At 37.6% G+C, this 19,594-nt stretch overlaps 1 protein-coding gene across 2 annotated transcripts; it reads right to left on the reverse strand.

The window, feature by feature from the left end:
• Positions 1 to 357: 357 nt before the first annotated feature.
• On the reverse strand, positions 358 to 17,713 carry LOC117406153 (RCC1 and BTB domain-containing protein 2-like). Of its 2 annotated transcripts, none has more exons than XM_034010024.3 (12): positions 17,533 to 17,713; positions 16,273 to 16,438; positions 15,168 to 15,318; positions 13,607 to 13,773; positions 12,029 to 12,187; positions 11,591 to 11,698; positions 10,805 to 10,947; positions 9,564 to 9,754; positions 8,122 to 8,248; positions 5,870 to 6,009; positions 3,986 to 4,116; positions 358 to 1,872 (listed from the first exon to the last, which is right to left on the reverse strand). In XM_034010024.3, exons 2-12 carry the CDS (start codon positions 16,396 to 16,398, stop codon positions 1,732 to 1,734), a joined length of 1,584 nt encoding a protein of 527 aa, XP_033865915.2. In that variant the 5' UTR covers positions 16,399 to 16,438; positions 17,533 to 17,713; the 3' UTR covers positions 358 to 1,731. The 2 variants fall into 2 exon arrangements, with proteins under 2 accessions (XP_033865915.2, XP_034778891.2); XM_034923000.2 differs by lacking the exon at positions 17,533 to 17,713 and adding an exon at positions 17,422 to 17,523.
• Positions 17,714 to 19,594: the final 1,881 nt, after the last annotated feature.

Raw genomic sequence — 19,594 nt, forward strand, 5'->3', positions numbered from 1 at the left:
AAGACATTGAGTTAAAGGAAGGTACCTGCTTTGACCACAGCACTGCTCGTGAGCTTGTACGTATCCACTCAAATCACTGCTCATTCTCTAATGAGATTTCATTAGGCCGAGTAGAACAGATTTCCAGGTTTTCATTTCTTATGTCTTTATCAGGTACAAATCCTTTCAAAATCAAGACCATGACATACTCAACATGTTTTTGCTTTCAGGGCTTCAGTTGTGGTGTGTTATAACTCATATACCACTGTGACCTCCTAATTGGATATTGTGAGAAAATAGTTCCGATTTCATTGACCATGGGTTGGGTAAAATATGAGAAAAATAAGTCACAAAAAAAAAAAAACATTTACAGTGCGATTTCTGAGAGCTCAGTTTATTTTCCATCTTGCTAGAAAACGAAAAAATGATCTCACAGTGCATAACACAATGTCAGCAGGATCTGTTGGCATGGTAACATTTCTATATACTGTGACAAAAAACCACACATGCAACAGATTCAGCAGTGAAGGAGCATTACATGATGCATTGTGGGAAACAAGCATCTGTTTGTTTTTAAGATAGATTTTTTAGTAATCTGTGATTCTTCTCTTAATCAATCCCAATAGCATTTTACTGAGGGGTCAGTTCCCTTTTCCCTTTTAGTGACATAATTAACCAACTTTATTTTAATCAGTGTGTTTTTAAAACATTGCTCTACCAGTGCGACTACAGATTGTTGTTTTAACTTGACACCTTTTAATAAACAATGTTTACATTTAACTTTTAAGAATAACAACTACCACAGACCAGTCAGGATCTACTGTCCTATTCGTGTAGTTAAAAAAATAAATAAAAAAATATAGGCCTTGGTTTAAAACAAAAACTCTACATGGCAATCTGGAGAACCCCTGCTATAGAATAGGATTATTAGTTATTAAATGCTGGGGGGAGAAAAAAAAAATTAACAAATTTAAATTTGTACAAAAACAGTTTAGAAAAAAGGTTTTCTGTCCTATCTGTTGTTAACCATTGATTGCTAAGCTCCCAAGCTGTTGTCCATTTAAAATCTGTTGACCCAGATCATTTACTATCTTAGTTTTGATTCACTGAAAACAATACAGATTCTTTGTTTTTCACAGTTACCAACTTACTGTAACACTTAAATATGTACACATACCTTTGACAACAGCAGCAAACAAGTATGTGATAATCAATATTAGTAAATTACTCAATACAGTTGAATATCTAATTTTGGGTCCCATTTTGCCAGTATAGAAATTTTGAATAAGCATAGTTTAAAAAAAACAAACAAAACACACTCACTCAATTTTTAGTAGGGTCAGTCAAATGTGTTTGCTTATCTACGTCAGGCCCCATTATTTGTGGCTGGCAAGTTTTTAGACGAAACCTCAAATGCAGGTTGGTTGCTTGCTATTTATATATTTACATATTCTCCTGGAAAAGCACAACTCTAGTACCATTTGTTGAAGTTTAATACAGCCCTTCAGAGACTAACAAAGTGACACTAATCATTTATTAAAATAGGAGATAGATATACTAAAGAAGGATTTCTATAAAATTCTGTCCCAGTAAAATCTCAGTAGTGACTTCCATCAAGTCCCTTCACTTCAATCATGTCCGTGACGCAACCGGGGGGGGAAAAAATCCATTCAAAACTATACATACAGCATGTTTGCTCACCAAACCCAGCTACCGGTGCTCGATGTTGCCTCGTGGCCAGAGCTGGCGGGTTCAGTTTTTGAAAGCTCCGTATCGGCTTGCTTTGCTGATGAAATTCTTCAGCAGGTCATGGTCCATTTCTGAAAAGGCCTGTGTCTGAGTCACTGCTGTCATGTGATTGACACAGAACTTGAAGCAAAACTCTTCTAAGTCCTAGAAATGAAGAATTCTGTTGAACATGGTTCCTTTCTTGATACAGGTTATTACGCACAAGTACCTAAACACTGCATATATCATGTAGGTATAATAAAATCCACAGTCACAGACACTTCTCACAAAACACAAAGTACTGGGACGATATCTAGACTATCAGAGCTTCATGCAACAGGAAATACAGTTGCTGAAGACCGGAGGAGACAACTTGAACACTCCAGGCTGTATTTCCTTGCAGCTCAGAAGACATACGTGCAGCTCAGAACAATCAGATACAGTAGGAATCTCAAGTAACTTTATTATCAAATGTGTTTTGAAAGAAACAGTAGTTCTGTATGGTTTTGAAAATGTTATTACATCCTGTTTTAGAATATAAATTAAACAGATTTTTTTTCCCTCCAAGGCAGATTTACTAAGCTCATTCTCAGTGGAAATCAAAATTCTAAATTTTATCAGATGTAAACCTGTTAAATATAAAAAAAAAAAAAAAAATCCAGGGACTATATATTTTACAAACAAAAACAAAATGATGTTTGCTGTAACTTCCTTCATTATACTGGATAATTACACTGCAGAAAAAAGCTTAGTAAATCTGAAGTAGCGGGGTTCTGAAAAATACAACATTATCTGTCCCCACGTGTTGCTACAACTTTTTTAATAACGTACCTGTAATTGTTCTTTTCATTAACATCCTGACAATTTTTTACACTTAACTGTAAAGTCTGTTTCAAAGCTCTTTTCAAAATGGCTGCTGTAGTGCACTGGGATTGTTGATCTGTCCTTGACGCCCACTTACTTTAAAGTTATAGGTGTAAAAAGTTGTCGATATGTTAAAGAAAAGAAAAACTATAGGTACGTTACTTAAACGTGGGTACGTGTAACGCTATAATTTTAGTAACTCCGCTACTTACTCTTTAAGCCAGTCATACTGTATTTCATACAATTCAGTTTACTGACATGTTCTGTCTGACTATTCTGAGTTTTTGATTAGGCCTACCATCACCCTACATTTTTATGAGGTTATGAATCATAATGGGTGTTTTCTATTAACTTTAGTTGTCAAATTCCAAGTGTTTTGACTAGATTCAAATTAAACTCATACTCGTACAGTATAGTACATTAGAATATTTGCCATTGCTTATATAGGGGCATATAGCTGGTTTAAATAGTGTTTATTTTAATATTACTGGCATTTTGTAAGTATGCAGGTCTATACATAAGAGATCTGTTAATACAAGTTATATAAATACATATTTTTGTATGCCTGATTTGATTACATACAGATATATAGGCCTAAAAAAAAAATAGGTTATTTGAACCAGAAATATATTGTCTAGCTGTGAAGCAGCACCCTGTGACGTTTGGATGGAGAATTAGTTCCCTATAGGGTTTAAAATAGTTAGTGTACTTGTGAAAGTTATATCCTCAAAAGTGAATTGTAAAAGAAAATAAGCTACAGGCATTTTCTGGAAACTGATATCAACTTAATAAAACACAATCCTCTTCTACTGCTACATTCTGGCCCCTTAAATGACGATCATTTTTCTAGCTTGTGTCCCTGCTGCTACATCATCATTTGGGTGGAGTAGTGGTTAGGGCTCTGGACTCTTGACCGGAGGGTCGTGGGTTCAGTCCCAGGTGGGGGACACTCCTGCTGTACCCTTGAGTAAGGTACTTTACCTAGATTGCTCCAGTAAAAACCCAACTGTATAAATGGGTAATTGTATGTAAAAATAATGTGATATCTTATAAGTCGCCCTGGATAAGGACGTCGGCTAAGAAATTAATAATAATAATAATAATAATTTGGGTGTTGTGCGCACAGAAGGCTAAATAAACTATAGAACCAAGTTGCAAACACATACAAAATCCTATTACAGAATGAAACTGAAAATATCTGCAGTACACTTGAAATAATACCCCTAGTTTCTGTGGATCCTTATGCCCTTTGACAAGTGTAAGGACACAGACCTTTTTCTTTTTGTCTGCTCCTTCAGTGTTGGTGGCGACGTGGGTCTCTATTGTACCAGTGTCATAATGGCTGGGTACAACTAATCTCTCAGTTTTGCAAACATCAACAGGGATTAAGTGCAGCCTGAATGGATCACCCTACCCGAGCTTCGTACTTGACTGCTGCTGACAGCAGCGTGATGGCATTCTGCTCCGAGATTCCCCTTTTGATGGTTTCCTGGCAGAGCCTCTTCAGCCGGGTTTCTCTGTAAAAACTGGCCAAGTCCAGGAGCCCTGCAACAACACCACCTTTTAGAGTGCCCAATTATTTTACCCCTGATTTTATAACCAATTTAGAATGTCCAACTATGTTCTCTCATCGAAGCAATTCCCCACACAGCTCAGGAGAACTGAAGGTTCATTGGGCAACCTCCAATCCCACGACCCAGCCAATGTGTTCTTTTACCAGGTAAACCACATGGGGACACTGCAAACATTTTGTTTAAAATGAATACAACAGATTATAAGTATATATTTTTTTTTAAAGAACACAACCAAGATGGTCCTATTCTAAAGTCTTTGTTAGATGGTGAATTTGTATAGGTACCACTACATGTTCAGTAAGTAATACATACATTTAAAAATCATTTCCAGAATGTAACTTCCATATTCATTCCAGGGATAGACAAACTGAAATAGAGAATTGCTTCATCACAAATTAATAATTTTTAAAAACTGTACGTGTGCCTCCACTATAGCCCCATAAGCTGGAATAAAAGGTGGACTTCCTTTCAAATAGATTTTTTTGTTATACTGAACAATTAATAAAGAGGGGCCACTATATGGGCTCAAAAGATAATATTGCAAAATACTATTTTAAAAAGTTTTATTTAAATATTAAGATTTCAGAATAACTAGAAATGGGAGTTTTTGTGAACAGAAAACAAAGCATCCCCAGTAGCATAATCTAAGGGTAAGTATTGTCAAAGGTTTGTAAATATACAAAATATTTGTATCATTTATTATGTCCAGTTAAAAAAGTGTTATTAGTGAAATGTTATTTTCTACTCCACCTGTAATGTAAAGACCGAGTGGTCTTTATCATTTAGTATGGTCAGGGGTAAACAAACAGTGTTCACAGGACACCACCTGTAATGGAGCTATATTGACATAATCAAAGTACTAACTATAAACAGTCTATGTCAAAGCACTTGGTCTGTATGATATGGCCAGAGGGTTACAGCAGTAAAAGGGTTCATTTTTAATGGAAAACACAGGCAATGGAACTTAAGTAAGAAAATCAAATAGAGCTGTGTACCAAACAACAGGACAGAGTTGATGTAGCCCTGAATATGTAAAGTCACTACCACAAATGTTTTTGAGATATGAGACCGACACTGTGTCCGGGGGCAACTTTGCAAAAATGCGTCACAGAATGATTTGAGATACAGTAATCCGTTATGTATCTGCCCGTCACATATCCTCCCTAACCATTTATCCACCATGATCAATCTCTTCAGCAACGTTAGTTTATTATTGAACATAGAAGATTAGTTCAGAGATTGCAGATCCTAACAAAGTTTTCATACACTGTGTTGTATGTGCTCCGTGTGTTACCATTGCTGGTAGTGTCATGTGAGCTGATCAGTGTGTTGATATGTAAATAAATCCTGCCTATAACTCAGCAGCGAATGCACGCACCCATACAGCAGACGGCTACTCTGTCACAAGCATTAATACCCTGTATCTTTCTAAACAAGGTATTTAGGGGAGCTCCGTAATAAAAGCTGAATCTCAAAACAATAATTGTGTGAATGCTCTGGTCCTACCGCAGTCAGATACGTGACAGATTACTGTATTAGCAGTAGTCTGTGCCCCCTACAAACTCCACCTAGGCGGATGCTTTGTAAAACAGAATGGAGGAACAACTTATATAATATCTCTATACATCCCTATGTTAAATAATATATTTAGCATATCAGATGCGGGATACAAGTTCAGGACTTCCTACAAGGAAATACACACAAGTAATATTTAGTTATTGTACCTATTGCATCTTCAGGAGCAAGGCTGACGCTGTCTGTGTACAGGTACTCCAGGAAGGCTCTGTAAACCAAGTAGGTGAACTGCTGGATCTCTATAGATTCTTCCTCATTCTCGTTCAGTAGAGTTCGGAAGTGCTCACACCTTAAAACAAACAAACTTGTTTTAAAACCACGATAGTTCAAAAGAAGGGGCTAAAATGGGGCCAGGCCCTTGCACAATTATATTCAAGATGTGACATGTATTTTATGATTCAGAGTACATTCTTTAGCAGGTTATTGTGAAAGTCTTGTTCTTGGGATAACCACTAAGAGGTGGCTGATGATTTCCAGTTCTTGGTTTATATCCTGGCTGTAGAGGCATTATCAAATCAACCCTAGTACTAGGAGGCATAGGCTGATCAACCCTAGTGCTGGAGGCATAGGCTGATCAACCCTAGTGCTGGAGGCATAGGCTGATCAACCCTAGTGCTGGAGGTATAGGCTGATCAACCCTAGTGCTGGAGGCATAGGCTGATCAACCCTAGTGCTGGAGGCATAGGCTGATCAACCCTAGGTCGAGAAGACAAACATTTCCGTGACTACCTTCATCAGCAATTTCCTTGGAACTCACATATTTGCTGATTGAAATACATTGAATTAAATTAAATGCCATCATGACCTTGTGTAGTACATATAGAATATTGCATAAGAAGTAATTCCCTGACGAATCACCCAACAGGTAACACCCTACCCCCCTCCAATTCACACCAAGCTTGTGCTCAGGGTTGTTCAAGGCAAGAAACACACAATGTACATTTTAAGCCTGATCGAGTGAAGGTGTAAAAATGTTGCTTCTAGGGGGGCACCGTGGGCGTTCCAATAATAGTCATTATAGTAATAATAAAACATTTCAAATGTAAATTCTACAAAGTCACAAATGTTTTGTTGTTTTTATTTTACATATGATACTGGTACTTATTTATTCTGGAAAACCACACTTAATAAAGCAAAGACCAATCACAGGCAAGTTTGTGTTTTACAAATCAGTGACAGTTTTGTTGCCAACGCATAGTACACTTGTTCAGTACATAAGATAGATCAGTTTGTGGTGCATGGAAAAAGACACAGGGATTATGCAGGTGCATCATCATCATTTTAGACGCGCTGTTTAAAAGTATTTTTTTTCACAGTAAAACAAGTTTAAAAGGCACTGCATATCAACAGGACACTCAGTACTGCATCTCCAGCCCCGCCCCACCCCTTGTTCGCTATACTTTTCAAATACCTCTTAATAATAGTACATACTGATAAATCATCTCTTGATCACTCGTTTTATCACCAAACTCCTCAATAATGCGATCCAAGTCGTTATTTTATTACTATAACATCTAAAAAAAGCTCTGTGATGTTCTTTGAGCGCTGGATGCAGAAGCAGCTATCTTGTTTGTTTATGTCCGTGTTATCTATGTGGTGTCGGGCCTATCAGTATTCATGAGATACGCCTTTTTTTTTCGGCTCTTATCAGTCTCACTCAAGCCATTGAATGGTTTTCTCGGCTTTTTCCGGAGAAAAAACGACTACAGACCTGTTTTTTGCGTCTTTTTGATGATGTTGTACAGGGTCCGACATTGGACCCGGAAAGGGAAAACTGCAATGTCAGACCAGGTCCGACATAGGACCGCAAAAGGTTAAACTGTTCTATCTGTCTTCGCGTTCTTTTCTTTATCACTGCAGAAGTCGTGTTATGAAAGTATCCCCAGTCTGAACCGCCCTAGGTCCTGACGTCTCTGTACTCAACAGACAAAAGATAAGGCAGAAGAGGAAGCAGCATCCCAACGGCCCCTTCCTTCCTTCCTCTACCAGCCAGAAATTCAGCTGCGATTCCCAGGAGCGGCAGCCAGAGCAAACAGCAGGCAACTTCAACGTATTAGAATTATGAGCACTAAAACCCTTTTAAACAATAAATATATTCTTGGCTGCTGATCTAACACATTTCTGCAGACTGTTTTCTTGGCCTGTAGCGTTCTTTTCATTTTTTTTTAAATTAGTAACTAGACACCAGCATGGTTAAAACAAACGATATATGGATGGGGAGGTCAAACTACAGCACAAAATATGCTGTGTGAGTTTAAATACTTTTAAATCTAATTAAACAAGTACCCATGTGTCAGTAAAATGTGAATCCACTGCCACGAATGTAAATAAGTACACAATCAGCTATGACTTGAACCTTTCAATACCCATTTACATGCAGCACTTAATTACAGCGCAGTACCTGATTTTGAGAAGGGCCTTGTGCACGTGAATATATTTCCCATCCACCAAGAATTTGAGGTCCGAGGTTTCAGGGCTATCAAACTCTTTCTTCAGGGACTGGGCGACTGTTAGGTAATCATCTCGCTCTGGAATACAGGAGAAACACATTGTCAGTTGTTATTGAAAAGTGAACTTTTTAAAAAAAGTATACCATTTTTGTATACTTTTTTCTTTTTTCAAGTCAAAAGTATACAATTTTGACTTGAAAAAAGAAAGAAGGACCAGGGGTCATAAATGGAGATTAGATAAAGGGGCATTCAGAACAGAAAATAGGAGGCACTTTTTTACACAGAGAATTGTGAGGGTCTGGAACCAACTCCCCAGTAATGTTGTTGAAGCTGACACCCTGGGATTATTATTATTATTATTTATTTCTTAGCTGACGCCCTTATCCAGGGCGACTTACAATTGTTAGAAGATATCACATTATTTTTACATACAATTACCCATTTATACAGTTGATATTTTTTGACTGGAGCAATCTAGGTAAAGTACCTTGCTCAAGGGTACAGCAGCAGTGTCCCCACCAGGATTTGAACCCACGACCCTCCGGTCAAGAGTCCAGAGCCCTATCCACTACTCCACTACACACTGCTGATCCCTCAAGAAGCTGCTTGATGAGATTCTGGGATCAATAAGCTACTAACAACCAAACAAGCAAGATGGGCTGAATGGCCTCCTCTCGTTTGTAAACTTTCTTATGTTCTTATGTTGTTTCTTAATTCTAAATTTAATAAAAATAAAAGTTGCAAAGGCATCAGTAAGTTACAGTATATTGCATGTGCAGTATTGTACTTTTAAACCGTTCAAGCTACCCTGAACTACATTTGAAATCTGCATGTCGCAGCTGCTGTGCAAATTTCTCAGCTTTGTGTTTTACAGTGGTCCCAGATACAGACACATTCTGATCACGGACATTTTAAAACCATAAAAGCAAGGCATCCGCAACATTAGGGCATTGAGCAAAATCAGAAACGCTGACAACTTGCATCCACAGTTTGCTGTTCATAGACCTGTATTACTTTATACTATTTCGTAAGAATGGTTGAGAAAGTGTTCACAGGAATGCTGAAATCTCCCAAATAACAGGAAATTCATGTTAAGTGAATTTGTAATGTAAGAAGGAATTTATAATAAGAAACTGATAATTTTGCCATGTAGAAAATTCGTAGCATCATGACATTTGTTTCATCAGAGTTTGTTTTATTTAACTGTATTAGGTAATATTGCATCGTACTATATACATAGAGCTTTTGTTTTTCAGGTTTTATTAAGTGTATTTTTTGGTGCTTATTTTTATTTATTTTCAATGTGTTTCCTGAAAACCACAACAGTAACAAGTATCTCAGCTATATAAAAACCATGGCAATTCATTGGTGACAGTTAAAAGGTAAGCCTCACCCACAGTGAGGAGCTTCCACATGACTGCAGGTGTGGCGAAGCAGGAGAAGACATCGTCCGTGCAGGTGAAGTGAGTGAAGTGTGGGCTGACGATGGTTTGCCCCCGGCACTGACCCCACATCAATACCTGACCACTCTGTATCTTGGCCGCTGACGTGTGTGTGGAGTGGCAAGCTGCAATCTCAATCACCCTGTGGGGAGATGAAGACGGATACAGTCAGCTATAAGAGGAGAACTAGAGGGCTGGAGGCACAACTCAACGCTGCTTGGTCCTTAACTTACTATACAGTCACAGCCTGTATTGGCATCCTACACCTAATATAAGATAATATAAGAAAACATGTTAAATACATGCATGTAGTGAACATTAACCACCAATGAATATGACCAAAATACACCATTTCTGGTAGTTTAACAATTTTTATTTAATAATAATAATAATAATAATAATAATAACAATAATAATAATTCAAATGTTTGTTCATGACGATTTTACTTTTACTTTTGCACCTTTACATTAAAATGGCTGTAAAACATTTAATAGAACTAATTAAAAAATATATTAAATGATTGAGAACACAGCAAATGATGGTCAAAGACAAAGGAGTTGGATTCACTCGTAGCAAACTGCAGCAAAGGAAATAGCTACAAAACAGTATAAATAATATGGAATACCATAGGTAGGAGAATCATCCAAACAACAACAAAAAAATCCAAGATTAACAGCCAAAGACGTAAAGATTTAGAAGTATCAGGCATAATGGTGCACAAAAGAACTGTACAAAGGCATCTGAACACAGAGGAGTTGTATGCACATAGACCTTGCTGCAAACAACTTAAAAAAAATCATTAAAAAATAAAAAAACTGCCAATAAATATTAACACGGATCTGAAGCATTCTTCAACTAAATTCTCTGGTCCAATGAGATTAAATATAACTTTTCCCCAAAAATTGACCATTGTATATTTGGAGAAAAAAAAGGGGACAGTCTTCAAATGAAATCTTTTAAACATGGAAATCTGCTGGTCAAAAGACAAAGCTGGTTCAATAGAAAAATACAAAATTCAATTAAAAAGGTGTGGTGCCTTGTGTTACATTTTAGGAAACAATTGACACTGCCAACCTTTTTAAATGTATAAGAACCATTTTTAAACCACATGGGGCTCTTCAACACATTGTAAAAAAACATTTCCAATTGAAAAGAAACAATGACTAAATGCTTACTAAGTGGCTGTTTTACCTTTCTTTGTCCAAATTTAAAAGCACTGGGCAGGACTGATTACTCTTGTTGCCGGTACCCAGTTGACCATAAGAACTAGCACCCCAGGCATAGACTAATCCCTCGTCAGTCAGTGCTAACGTGTGTGCATAGCCACAGGCAATCTGCAAATTAAGAAACAATTGTCAGCTTCAGGAAGCAATCGATCAGACCATCAACAAACACTAAATGGAGATAGTTCTCAAGCTTCCTATGTAAAGTTTTCGGTTAACATGTCGGTAACATTCCTTTTAAGGATACATTCCTAATAAAGATGATTAGGAATATTCATGTTTCTTTCATGAAAAAAAGGACTTGTCTAATGAATTTCTTAGTGTATCCAGATCATGCAACCTAAAACAATACTGTTTCCACTGCTCATTTATGAACCAAGAAAAAATATCTGGACACATATATTGCTGCAATACATATAACTTGGGCTACAGCAAAGGTAAAACAATGCATTTCTTTAAGACACTAAACTCCAGTACCTGTTTATCATAGCTCAAGGTTCAATTGAGTAAAAAAACTAAAGTTTTCTGCAACAGGTATGCAAACAGTACCTAGTAACAGAACAACTGCATATCCACAGCATCTTACAACACATGCTCAACATCTAGGGCCTTTGTTATCCCATCCATATTAGAAGAATCAATTTACAGAGCCAATGAATACATAGGTCACTATGAAACAGTTCTGTACCCTCGGAAACTAAAGAATATCTACCCCAACTTGTCAGGATTAGAAGGGGGGGATCAAGCACCTTACCTGGACTATGTTGATCCCCTGCAACGCTGCTATTCTACAGGGGGTTTGCTGGTTCCCATTGTTGCCCACCCCTAACTGACCATTGCAGTTGTAACCCCAGCCATAAGCCTAGAAATACAAGGAACAGTAATAGACATGATTTGTTATGTATATAAAAGGAGGGCAAACTTAGCACTTTCTTCAGAAAATGTTCCTGTTGTAATTGGGTTTGAAAAGAAAATTAGAAAAATAAATGCATGTTTTAGAACTACAGGACCAGAAAGTCATTTAGGATAAACTCCATCCATGTTGCAATCAGAAGATCCCCCTCAATTAGAACCAGCTTCTACTTGCGGTTGGAATAAAGGAATTCCAATGTATTTGTTTTGTTTAATTGTAGCTGTGTGTTTGTTAAGAATGCCACAACATTGTCTCCCCAAGAGGACAAAGGGTACGCACTTCTCCATTGTCCAGCACAGCCATGGAACAGAGCTGTCCACAGGCAATATTCACTACTATCTTGTTCTGTAAACAGCTGCTCACTCGTCTTGGGGTTGGCTGGTTTGCTGTAGATCCTGAGCCAACCTGACCAGAGTTGTTGTAACCCCAAGCATAAACCTGAGAAAAAAAAGGAAGATATACAGTCATGTGTTTTCAGTTCAGTTTTGTTTGGTTTCACTTTTTTTTATCTACACTATCACAATTTACAAGGGTTGCATATTCAACCCAAAAGGCTATACATGTTACCGTATTCCTTTGAGTTTAAGATGCAGCCCAAATTTCTAAACCTCAACTTCAGGAAAAAAAGAGAACATCAAATAAAGCTGCATTTACAAACATACAACCTCAATTACGCATATAAGAAATCGACGTGTGGAGGCAGTTTGCGGCTGTCTGCTGTCACAGTTATGTGCTGCTTCGCCTTTCCAGTCATGATAACTCCCACCTGGTTTTCTTCCTTTTTGTGAACTGTGGTATTTCTTGGCATGTCAAAAAATATGAGGGTCTGATCAGCATTTTTGATCGGTCAAAGCTTGTACTGTTTGGTAGAATGAAGCCTCATAACGAAACACTAAAATTGTAAAAGCTTCTCTTTGAATTCCTCAGGAAGCTAATGACGCTTCTTTGAAGATGGCTGCCTGCATGTCATGGATGATTCAAGATCGGGCAGTGATGTCTTTGTTCGTCTTTTCTCGGGCAGTCAGTCACGTTCCTGTTTGTGTACTCGGGCAGTCACGTCTTTTGTTGGCAATTTTAATACACGAGTCACTCTACTCAAATTTAAGACGCAGGCCACTTCTGAGAAGAACAAATTGGTTTAAAAAGTGAGTCTTAAATTCGAAGGAATAAGGTAATTACAGAACGCTAGCAAGAGCAAGGGGATCTGTAGGCTCCTGCTCTTTAGTTAATTTTACTCCCCACTGTTGTCTCACTACTAAGGCAAGGGCATATGGGCAGCAGTGTGGAGTAGTGGTTAGGGCTCTGGACTCTTGACCGGAGGGTCGTGGGTTCAATCCCAGGTGGGGGACACAGCTGAGCAAGGTATATTGCTCCAGTAAATACCCAACTGTATAAATGGGTAATTGTATGTAAAAATAATGTGATATCTTGTAACAATTGTAAGTCGCCCTGGATAAGGGCGTTGGCTAAGAAATAAATAATAATAATAATATGCATATCACATCAGGTTTGCACTGCCAGAATCATTTTTTGTATTCTGCTTCACTTCTGTACACAAGCAGCGTGTTATCGATTTGCCAAAAAGCGTGCTGCCAAAAAGATTGATTTTAAAATGTCAGCAGTTACAAAAAAAGGTCTGGGTGCAGGAATTTTCTGGGGCTTCAAAATTCTCACGAGGAGAAAAACAACTGAATGTGGACCCATCAAATTCTAAATGTTACATTATTATTATTTATTTCTTAGCAGACGCCCTTATCCAGGGTGACTTACAGTTGTAAACAAAAATACATTTCAACATTTGAAAGGGCAAGGCAGTTGGTGAATCTTCTTTCCTTTCAGCAGAATTGTGATGTTTACCTCTCCATCAGAGGTCAGTGCTATGGTGTGATGGGAGCCACAGGCCACCTCCGTGACCTTTTTGTTGAGTAGATTGGTGGAAACCTGGGCAGGGATCAGCCCCTGGTTTGTAGTGCCATTCCCCAACTGACTGTAACCATTGTGACCCCAGGCATATACCTCTCCATCTGTATAGTAGGAAAAAGAGAAAAAAAAATAGACATGGACTACGCTTTAAATAGACATGAAAACAGAGTCAAATGAGCAGCAGTGATACTTCAAACCAACAACAGACTAATAACCTGGACATGTGGATAAAAAAAAATAAAAATAATGCTTTTTAATACAGTAGTCTCCACGTATAGGAGCACCTCCTATACGAGAACACATCGGCTTAGGAAACACCTTTGTGGTGAAATGGAATTGTCCCATTGAAAATACTCTGCCTAAAGGAACAATAACTTCACTTAAAAGAACACCTTTTTGGCACAGATATTGATTTGCTGCTAACGAATTCAAGACTGATACAGTACTGTTGTGTAACCTGATAACTCCATCATCAAACTCAAATGGTTTATTCAATCTTTTCAAAACTGACTTGTCATCGCAAGAGTAATGTAGAGCTGCATTTTTACCATATGTAGGAATGCTTTGTTAATTTAGTTTGTCAGTTATTCTATTAACATACGTTGCCTATTGCTTTTCTCTTACTTATTCTGTTCATTTCATATGTTGATGCGCGTGCGTCATGATAGAAGTAATACATACATTTGTATTTATTGATTCATATCGTGATTGGCCTTGGAATATTGCGTCCAGTGCTCAACTCTGTCTTCTGCTAAGAGAACACTTCGCTTGCTTCCCGAGGGGTGTTCTCTTAGCAAGAAAAGAGTTGGGTCAAGAAAAAGCTGTTTGGCCCTTGCTTCCACACCATGCAGTGCCATTTGTTCCGCTCTCACTTGATATCCGTCTACGTTTATTTTTATTGAAATTATAAAAACACTGATTACTGTTCTATATAACATATTTTTAAACTACATGTGAATGTTTTATTCCATTTTATTCCATATATATAGATTACCTGTAAAATAATAGGATTTTCAATCAAATCTAAACAAGTAGCTATGGTGACGTTACCAGTAAATTATGCAAATTAGTAGCATCCAAGGTTCAAACCTTCCGTCGGTAATGTGTTCTGAACCTTCGAAGGTCATAACATACCCTTTGTTGCAGCTCTAGAGTTGTGACGGTATGGAATGGGTATGTTCCTGCAAATATCCTGGTTTGTCTTTTTAATTGCCTCCCTCCACTGTTGTAAATGTTTGCATGATCCACGCAGTACCTCACATCACAAAACAGCAAGAGCAACACTAGCACAGTTTACATCCGATATCCTTTGTGGAAATAATAAAATAGACCCAGAGAGAATGTACCTTTCACTTTCTCATCTCCCTCTAGCCCTCACCAGGCATGAATGAGTTCCCGGAAATGGAAATAAAGAAGCATTCGACCTTCTATAGTTTTACCTCTGCAAATGTATTACATTAGCAAGGATTCAAAAAGTATTTGCTATCCCTCTCACCTGCAGTAGCAAGAACAACATGGGGTCCTGTTCCATAACTCAAGGACACAATCTTCTTTCCACACAATGCGTCTATTCTCCTGGGTTCGATAGTGTTCTGAATATCGCCTGTGCCAAGACAGCCACTGCAGTTGGTGCCAAGAGCGAAAACCTGCCAAAAATTGCATTTAACAAATATTTTTAAAACAATGAACCTGACAACGGGCAAAGCTTTTACGTTAGAGCATTAGTAAAACTGTTTGTCTACTTGACTTTTTTTATTTTTTTTATATGGTTTTCTCAAAGTTAAAAAAAGGATAATCTACAGTACTATGCTACCCTTATTATTGGATCATTATGGAAGAAAATAACTGCTCATAGTCCTTCAGTAATTCATTATCAGAATGCTGTCTCAGTCCACTTTACTTGGGATCAATCTTAACTTGTCAACACCCTTAGGTATGCCCAGAATGAGTGTTCCTAGTGTAGTAAAATACTGCACAATAATGGGGGTTTGACTAGAATGCACCCAGTAGTTAAGACATTTGACTAATTATTTTTGATTCAAGCTTCTAAACATTTCTGGATTGTTCTTTGTATTTCTAGACTGGTGTTCCTAGGCTGTTCATCCCCACAACTGTTTCATTTATAAATACAGTGCTAACCCGTTATAGCACGCCTTGTTATAGTGCGGAATCAGTTATAACACGGTAGGATCGTGGCTCCCACTTGCTCCATAATGCCATTACAGTAGCCCTTTTATAAGGCAGAACACAAATAGAATGGTCTTGTAACTATAGCGTTATAAAGGGTGAGCACTGTATGTTGGAAATGTTTTATATTTGCTAACATTGAATATACATAATAAAATATTAGCACATGTTTAGGCTTTGCTTTTATTAATTCATTACTATAAACAAAGATGAATTCCATATATATATATATATATATATATATATATATATATATAATTACTGTATGTGCTTTGTCAATTTAATCGTAACCATGGTAAGTGAACTTGTTCTCCCATTGCTAGGCTAAAAATAGAGGTGCCTGATCTACTTGATCTGGGTGACTTTACTCTGAACTCCAAAAGAAAACATGCCCCTAATATTAATGAACTCACTTCATCGTTTACAGTAACATAGAAGGCTTCGTTTCCAGCACTGCCATAGACACATGCCTGCCGAATCAACCTCAGTTCCTCTGGTGGAAGCAGAGCAAACACTGGCCACTTTCCAACATCCAGCATGATCAGGAGGCTGTAGCACAGTCACTCAGAGCCCTGAGACCTAAGAATGCACAAACAACACATCACTAAAGAAAACGCAGATAATACAGAGGATACGATGTAGGATCCATGTTGGTATTCAGGGCAGCTTTGATGTATTGAAATTGATCAGAAGGGAATATTGATCAATGATGTCCATTACAAACCCCTTCATGGAAACATGCAGCAAAATCTAAAGAAACAATGGCCAGAAAATGTGCCCAGTCTGTATGGAATAACCTACCAATTTGGTAATATTATCCACTATTGCTGGAATTAACTATTTTTACAGTTAAATATATTTAATTTTATTATGAAAATCTGCCTTTGCATTTGCTTCAAAATATGGGTAAAGTAAGTCTGCTTCCTGTTCCACAGTTATTAGGTCACCACACAGTTCAGGTGGGTAAATATCTACCACTGCACAGGAAGTGAACTCATCATAGTGCTGTGAGAGGATACATGGAGCTGGTTTATACCACTAATCCGTACCGCATATTGTAAATACCGTTTATGCTTATAATGGTCGGTTTAGATCAAATATATAAATATAGCGGTTGTGACAGATGTGTTTAAAAAAGGAGTAACAATTTCAACACTGTCGCTGTCAGAGGATTTTACCCACTGCAGTTATAATTTATAAGTTCTAGTTACAGTGCATACATTTATAACCTTTAAATACAGAACATGATATATGACATGCTGCTCGAAATTAAGATAACTTTGAGGAAGAAAATCAAATTACTGCAAATTATATTCAACATGATTTTATAATAACACTTACGCGGAAGTATACAAATATGCACGACTGGTTATTGGGGTTAAACAATATATAATAAAATCAGACATACATACATTTGTTCTTCAAAAAAAAAAAAAAGGCACCGGTGTGAATCTAACACGGGTATTTCAGCTGTTTACGTTACTTAAAAGAAAAAAAAAATGAAGAAAAAAAAACGAGTTACATAATAGCAACAACCTTTTAACAACACGCACTAAACTTACAGTGACAGCTGATACTCCTGCATTCACGTATGGACGGCATAACTGCTTCAAGAATAATGTTTGAACAATCAGATAATACTACCACTAAAACATAAAGGAAACAAAAATTACCATTAGGAGTTTCAGATGCAGGTTATCACCAACGTTCTATTTTTTATCATGGGGGCTAAAAAAAAAAAAGTGAATACCAAATTCATGCATATTTACAGACACACGACGTTCAACACAGATACAAAACAACGTTTCTCTCTTGCTTTCATTTTCTGCGACAGTATATTTCCTGACTGCTCAGGCGTGGCCAATAACCACTGAGCGCACAGATCCATCGTGTCTATCGGCCATCCATATTACATCATTTTGTCTGGAATTCTTTTTTTAGGAACAGATTGTTAAGCAGCTTAAACTATGCAATCGCATTAACATACTGAGATGTTAAACCTTTTGAATGTGAATAGATGTGATAGTAGTTGGAGGCTTCTTCCCTATTTCACAAAAGCTACATGAAGCTGAGTCGTTTGGGTTGTATTTCAGTGTTGGTAAATAAAAAAAAAAAAAAAAAAAAACATTCAACACTAGGTGGCGCTGTATGCTTTTTAATGAATATTATTGGTTTCTTAGCAGACGCCCTTATCCAGGGCGACTCATAATTGTTACAAGATATCACTTTTTTTAATATACAAAAACAATATTTTTTTACACACTATTACCGATACAGTTGGGTTTTTACTGGAGCAATACAGCCTCAGTGTCCCTCACGTGGGATTGAACCCACACCCCTCGCAGCAAGAGTCCAGAGCCCTAACCACTACTCCGTTTTGAAGTTGATAATGTAGGTTTTCCAAGGCTGATAGCCAACATCAGTTTTCAATCTATGTTTAACCAGCAGACCGAGAGGGAAGAACCAAATGTAACATATTATAGCTGCTATAAGTGCTGACTGCACACAGATTATACACACGATTGGTGGTGTGAACAAAATACAGACATGAATCCCCTTCTGAATCAGAAGAATCATAAGAAAAGAGGTGATTTGGATTGTGAGAACAGAGAGAACCCATTGGTCTTCAATTCTCCTGTTCTGTAAGTGGGAATTTCACATGTAGTTATCATTGATAAAAAAAATATGAAAAAAATAATAACAAAATCATAGGGTGTATCATGTTTACATTCAAAATTTTCTGAACAGAACAGAATAAGTAATTCTGGAACGAGAAAAGGCCATTCAGCCCCCTTATGCTCACTCACTTTGATGCAAACATGGTCCATTTGCACTCAGGAGAGGAAAAACAAAAAACCCTATCCAAGTTAGTAGGGAAAATGAAACCTCTGGGAATCTGTGGCTAAAGAGACCACCCTTCCTCCAGGCGGCTAGCTAAAGGTCTTATTACGGTCACAGAGGAGGTTATACAGTATTGTTCATGACACCATCCAGTCTATTCTTGAATGATCCGATAGTCTCTGCTTCAACAACTCTGTCTGGCAGTCTGTTCCAATGGTTCACCACCCTTTCAGTGAAAAAGCTCCTTCTTCAGTTCTGAATATGCCCTTCTTCAGCTTCCACCTGTGGCCCCTGGTTCTGTTCTCTGTAACCTGTGAAAAATAATTCTCAGCAGTTACTTTGTTAAACCCTTGTACAATGTTAAATACCTCTTAAGTCGCCTCTGGCTCTCCTTCTTTGTAGGCTATACAGATTCAGCTCTTTCAGTCTATCTTCATATGACATACCTTTCAATCCTGGAATTAATGGTGTTGCTCTCTTCTGTACTCTCTCAAATGCCTCAATGTCTTTTTTATGATATGGGGACCAGAACTGTACACAGTATTCTAGGTGTGGTCGTACCAGTGCATTGTATCATTGTAATATAACTTCTCTAGATTTGAATTCAACTGTCTTGGCTATATAACATTCTATTTGTCTAGTTGGCTTAAGAGATTCATCCACTCCTACCCCCAAGTCCTTTTCATACATAGCTTCCTTTATTTCGTTACAATTCATGCTGTACTTGCCTCTAATGTTTTTGCACCCTATGTGCAAGACTTTGTATTTATTCACATTAAATGCCATCTGCCATGTGTCAGCCCAAGCTTGAATCTTGCCCAAATGTCTTTGTATTATTAAAGTTGGTGATTGGGAGTTGGCTACCCCTCCCAGTTTTGTGTTGTCTGCAAATTT

Source organism: Acipenser ruthenus, chromosome 9, assembly GCF_902713425.1.
Source record: "Acipenser ruthenus chromosome 9, fAciRut3.2 maternal haplotype, whole genome shotgun sequence".
In the NCBI taxonomy this organism is placed as follows: Eukaryota; Metazoa; Chordata; class Actinopteri; order Acipenseriformes; family Acipenseridae; genus Acipenser; species Acipenser ruthenus.

Excerpts from the sequence above, each read along its gene's own strand:
- LOC117406153 (XM_034010024.3), bottom strand. The coding sequence starts at position 16,398 with ATGCTGGATGTTGGAAAGTGGCCAGTGTTTGCTCTGCTTCCACCAGAG. Across the intron at positions 15,319-16,272 it reads ATGTTACTGTAAACGATGAA|GTTTTCGCTCTTGGCACCAA; the intron begins GTGAGTTCATTA and ends AATTTTTGGCAG. Across the intron at positions 1,873-3,985 it reads CAGTCAAGTACGAAGCTCGG|GACTTAGAAGAGTTTTGCTT; the intron begins GTAGGGTGATCC and ends CTTCATTTCTAG.